This window comes from Gadus morhua, chromosome 13 (assembly GCF_902167405.1).
Source record: "Gadus morhua chromosome 13, gadMor3.0, whole genome shotgun sequence".
Classification (NCBI taxonomy): Eukaryota; Metazoa; Chordata; class Actinopteri; order Gadiformes; family Gadidae; genus Gadus; species Gadus morhua.
Window position 1 is genome coordinate 16,507,539 of NC_044060.1, and position 4,997 is coordinate 16,512,535.

The following is a 4,997-nucleotide window of genomic DNA, read 5'->3' on the forward strand; positions in this document are numbered from 1 at the left end:
CTCACAAATTAATTATCAGATTGTTTCAACGTCCATCCATCCTCTATCCTCACAACAAATCCGAAACGTACTTGATACTTTTCAGTAGGCTAGTTAAGTTCCAACAGCCTTACCTTATACCATGTATCTAATGTTCTCTATATCTAATGCCTGTCAGGGAGATAATGCTGCTGGTTGTTGTGTGCTATACTCTCTCTTGATGTGAGTTTTGAGGCATCAAGGTTTGTGTGTGAGGCTGAGGTTGGGATCAGGGGAGACTGGAGCGGTAAACACCTTGAACAAAGCACAACGATGACGGGACCTTGTCATGTGCCAAGGTCGACTCCCACACCTTGAGGTGAGGGTTGGGGTTGGGGTTGGGGTGTGTGTGCATGTATTCTCCACTTGTTTGTTTTGGGTGTGTATGTCTAATTATGTTAGATAAACAGTAAACCAGTATTCCGGGGATATGATATGATCTGTCAGATTGAGATATAACAGGTAACTGTTTACTTAGTTATCTTTATTAACAGCACTCTTTGTACAGGCTCGGGCCAGTTATGTAGCTCAGGGTGGCTAAGGGGTCTTAAACTCCCTTTAACAGAATAAGGTCATGGTGCATATATTCCTTCCAGTCCTGTTCTTCTTGAGCAGGCAAAGGAGATTGAGATTAATAAACAAGAGGAGTTGTGTATCCCTGATTTTCATTTATTCTAACAAAGGTTGGGTTTTTTTAAAGCAATACAATAAACCCTTGACTCACTGTCGTCATACATAGTTCCAACAGCACCATTACCTCAGTGAAAGGAGTGTTGTCTACATAGTGTGCCTGAGGTACACTCTTGATCTTTTCTCGTCAGTAAGGTCATCAATGGTGTAACATTAACTCTCTAGTATTTACAGACTCGTAGACAGGTTAGATTGAGAACCTGACATGAGTCAATGTCCAAGCAAATGTCAAGTTGAGCAAGCAGTAAAATAACCGATGGGACCATGTACATTTCCAATGGTCTTGTTGATTATTTAAATAGTAATTTGTCTATTGGTTCATTCCTTAGCTACATGGAACATGATTATGCTGTTCATATTTTTCTACTCAGCTGTAATGCTACCATTGCCTTAAAGGACATTTGGAAAGTGCTTTTATTGATGTCCACTTTATAAGTCCTATTTTGAGCTACTTAAACTTGATGGTTTCTATATTGTAGACATACTCTACATTCTAAAAAACATATTTTGCGTTATTTTGCTTTACATGAATCATCCATTCACAGTACTGTGTTATATATCATACATAAGAAAGAACGCCTCTGTTTGATACACAAGTTTAATTGTTCTTTGTGATCAAAGACTATCTTCACAAAGTAAACATCGTTATAAAGTACTTTTTCTTTAGACACGGAATGTAATTTGATTTTTGGTTGGATGTTGTTTGAAACTGTATAGCTGCTTTGTTGGCCAGGGCTGTACTGCATTGTAAAATGATTGAAATATCTTTGCAAAAAATTAGTTTTTGAAAATACCCTTGATCTCTGTCATGAATTGCTTCTCCAGTGGCATGTTAATGGAGGGTGGAGAACACGGTTTTCTGCTAAACCTGTCAAGTCATCTGGATCATTACTCACTTTGTTTGGCAAATTACTCAAAAGTATCACTTTCATGTCTCCTATTATTAAACATTTTGTTTCAAATTATTTTCTTAAACATCAAATGATAAACTCTTCGATGTTTACATTATTGATCAGCTTATCTTTTGGCTCAAATCAATCACTGCAAGAAGTATGTAAAGATACAACTCCAAAGAGTGAAGACCTCACTTTTGTTTTGCTTGCCTTGTACCCATATCTAAATAAACAGGCAAAAATCCAACCAAATAATCAGGTTTCTAATCAAACATTCAATAAAACAGTTGTGATGACATCCGTGGGATCATATTGTACCATTTTAATCAAGTCACGTAAAAGAGGTAACCTGATTTTACATGGCATTGTTCTAAAACACAACATAAATATACAAGTATAACATAAAAAAAGAATCCATTCCACCCCAGAGATCACCCTTGTGTGGTTCAGGCCCTCATACTTTCAGAATGGAGAGCCACAGAAGGCGTCTGGCTCCCAGCCTCATGCGCTCTGCTGCTTGGGTTCCTCTTCCTGCACACCTTCCCCCTCAGCCCCGGCTGCCAAGTCGGTGGTCTGGACCTTTAGTCGCTCGGCCTCCGTTACGGTCATGGGGTGCAGGGGGAAGAAGCCCGCCAGGCCTGAGCAAGAAAATAGAGTCGACATTTTGATTAGGTTATTTTTGTAGCTTTCTGTTCAACAATTAACAAACAACAATTAACAAGAACATGGTTATACCTTTTTCTGCGAAAGTCATGCATCGCTCACTACAATTAAATGACTAAAAATAAGGAAAGTGTCTCGGACTCAAATAACTCCCTTGTTTGATAAGGCTTTCCATTATTTGTCAATGGTTTGTGTAAAAACAAAAAAACTTAAAGCCTGTTTGTTTTGTAACCACGGCACTCCTCGAGACCTTAGTGTGTGGGGTGTGGATGAGCTCTATACGTTGGAAAAGTCAACCCATTACAAAAAGCTGTTCACGCAGTTGCACGGCCATGGGTCTGATAGAGAAGAGATTGAAGACAAAGCGATGTGTGCCAATATACGTGATCTATTCAAGAATCTAAGAAAAGAATCTGAAAGCACCCACGTAGGTGGTGAATATAGCCACTGCCCCCTTCTTCAAACAAAATCCAGATTACCCTCAGCTGTCTATACCCCCATAGACGGGGGTTACACAATATTGACATTGAGCAATAGTTCATCCCGCAGCACTCCCACAGGGAAACACACCCAGTAACTTGGCCACGGGCTTGCTAGGGTGTGCGCCGCAGCCCATCCAGTACTTGATGCGGTCCAGGTTGAAGCTGACCAGCTTCTCGTTGTGCACGTTGGGCAGGGGGTCGTAGGAGCCCAGCTGCTCGATGTATTTTCCGTCGCGCGCCCGCTTGTTGAACGCCGCCACCACGCGGTAGAAGGGCCGGTTGGCCTGCTTGTGGCCGGCGAGCGCCAGCCGGATGACGATGTACCCCTTGTGGTACTTCTTCAGCAGAGACGACGCTGCAGACAAAGAGGAATGTCGTCAATGGCTTGCAATGGCCTCACATTAATACAGAAGTTTGCCTCTCTGAAATGCCGGATACAGAATGTGTTTCCCCTAGTCCTAGTGTCAAATGTATGAATAGTTACCAAAATGGTCCTTTGCACTTTCCACGCATGCATGTCATAAGGTTTTGATTTAATGGAGATTGTGTTGTTGTATCTACTGGTTAGATGAGGTTGGATATAATTTAATTTAAGACATAATGTGACCTGTGATGAGAAAGTAGACTATCTCGTACGCATATCACTGGCAGTGTGTGCGCGTGCGCCCGTGTGTGTGTGTGTGTGTGTGTGTGTGTGTGTGTGTGTGTGTGTGTGTGTGTGTGTGTGTGTGTGTGTGTGTGTGTGTGTGTGAGGAGAGCGAGCTGTAGTGTGTGTGTCAGTTTAGTGAAGTAATGAACGAGTCTATTTGTGTGTAAGAACAAAGTACTAAACGGAACACTCTTAACAAGATAAATAAAGTTAACAAGTAGGGCTGGTAATGTTAATTAAACCGCTTAACTATTATATTGCTTGCCTACCATCCGATTCAATATTCATTTTTGCTTTTACTGTTTTTTTACAAGCGCTTAATAGATGACACGATAGCTATAACTCTAAAATTTTAAATGTGGCCAGAGGCTGTTCTGTGTCAATTCTGTGCCAGCTAGATGAATAATCCTGCCAAAAAGAGATTCTGCATGTCGTATAGTATATTGACTTATGTATTGTAATCTGCTTCATGTCTTCTGCTGACCTCAAATATTTGTTAAGGAAGTAAAATGCTGGAAGCTTTTTCTCTTAAGATTATTCACCAGCCCACTATCTCCTATAAAGTGTTATTCAACTCGAACTTGCTGCTATTTCTAACCCTTTAAACCCCACAGAAAGAATATATTTTATTTATTTTTCTGAATCCTGTCATTTATCTTGTAGGTATATCACGCAAGTCCAAAGATACAGTCAAAAAACATTCCTATTTGTGTAAGAAATGTCAAGACTGTTCAACTGATGAGCCAGTGATGGATGAATAAATAAATAACAACGCCTATATGGAACATTTCAGGAGACAAACAGGTTAGTGCCTAGTGTGTACAAATTCATCTGCAGCAGTAAGGACACTTACATAGGTGAACCATGATGACGGCTTAATTACCCTGTGTTAGAGAAGGAGACAATTAAAGTAGCATTAACAAATGTTTATTTATGGTGCAGCATAAGTCAATACGAAATCTCATGCGAGATGCGTTCATCGTGACACTGTCCACATATCCTCATTACGAGGTTAACCTTAAGCGTTTTATAGTACCCAAATTACCTGTTAGGGTGTTCTGTTGTTTTATTCTACACCAAACGTGACGCTTAAAACGAGCATTTGAAGTAATGTGACATTCGTCAGGGCGCAGCCATTTTTAAACAGGAAGTTGAACCTTGTTGTATATTCCGGCGTCTTCTTCTTCTTTCTGCGGGTAACAAAAAAACGTTTCACTGCATTACCGCCACCGTCTGACCAATCGGGGATCATGCTTTTCATTGAAAGCCAAACATACAAATATACCAAACTGCCTGACTACTAAAATATAAATTACAGTATATATGGCCTTCTTTTCTTTTTCTAGAAACTAAAATTAAGCATTCATCCCCTGATGGTTTACCAAATATTAATTAATTCTGCTTTATTCAAGAACAGGTCTACATCAAACTTTGGTTAAACTAATGTCCATCCTCCCCAAATATTTAAATATGGTTTCAATTAGTTTAGGCTTTGGTGCGGTTAGGATTTTTTGAAGGAACGCATAATAGAAAATGATCAACCCAGAATATAGTTCACCCGCTCCAGCATCCCTAGGCACTAGATGTCGCTATTGTACCACT

At 40.1% G+C, this 4,997-nt stretch overlaps 1 protein-coding gene across 1 annotated transcript; it reads right to left on the reverse strand.

Annotated features, from left to right (window-relative positions):
• Window positions 1-1,292: 1,292 nt before the first annotated feature.
• Window positions 1,293-4,582, reverse strand: mrps16 (mitochondrial ribosomal protein S16). The gene is made up of 4 exons (XM_030375504.1): window positions 4,441-4,582; window positions 4,249-4,279; window positions 2,835-3,101; window positions 1,293-2,239 (listed from the first exon to the last, which is right to left on the reverse strand). Exons 2-4 carry the CDS (start codon window positions 4,259-4,261, stop codon window positions 2,103-2,105), a joined length of 417 nt encoding a protein of 138 aa, XP_030231364.1. The 5' UTR covers window positions 4,262-4,279; window positions 4,441-4,582; the 3' UTR covers window positions 1,293-2,102.
• Between the last annotated feature and the right edge of the window lie 415 nt (window positions 4,583-4,997).

What these genes read in the sequence shown, in the direction of transcription:
- mrps16 (XM_030375504.1), bottom strand. An exon ending in GCCCGTGGCCAAGTTACTGG is followed by an intron (nt 2,240 to 2,834) that starts GTGTGTTTCCCT and finishes TTTCTTGCTCAG; the next exon opens with GCCTGGCGGGCTTCTTCCCC.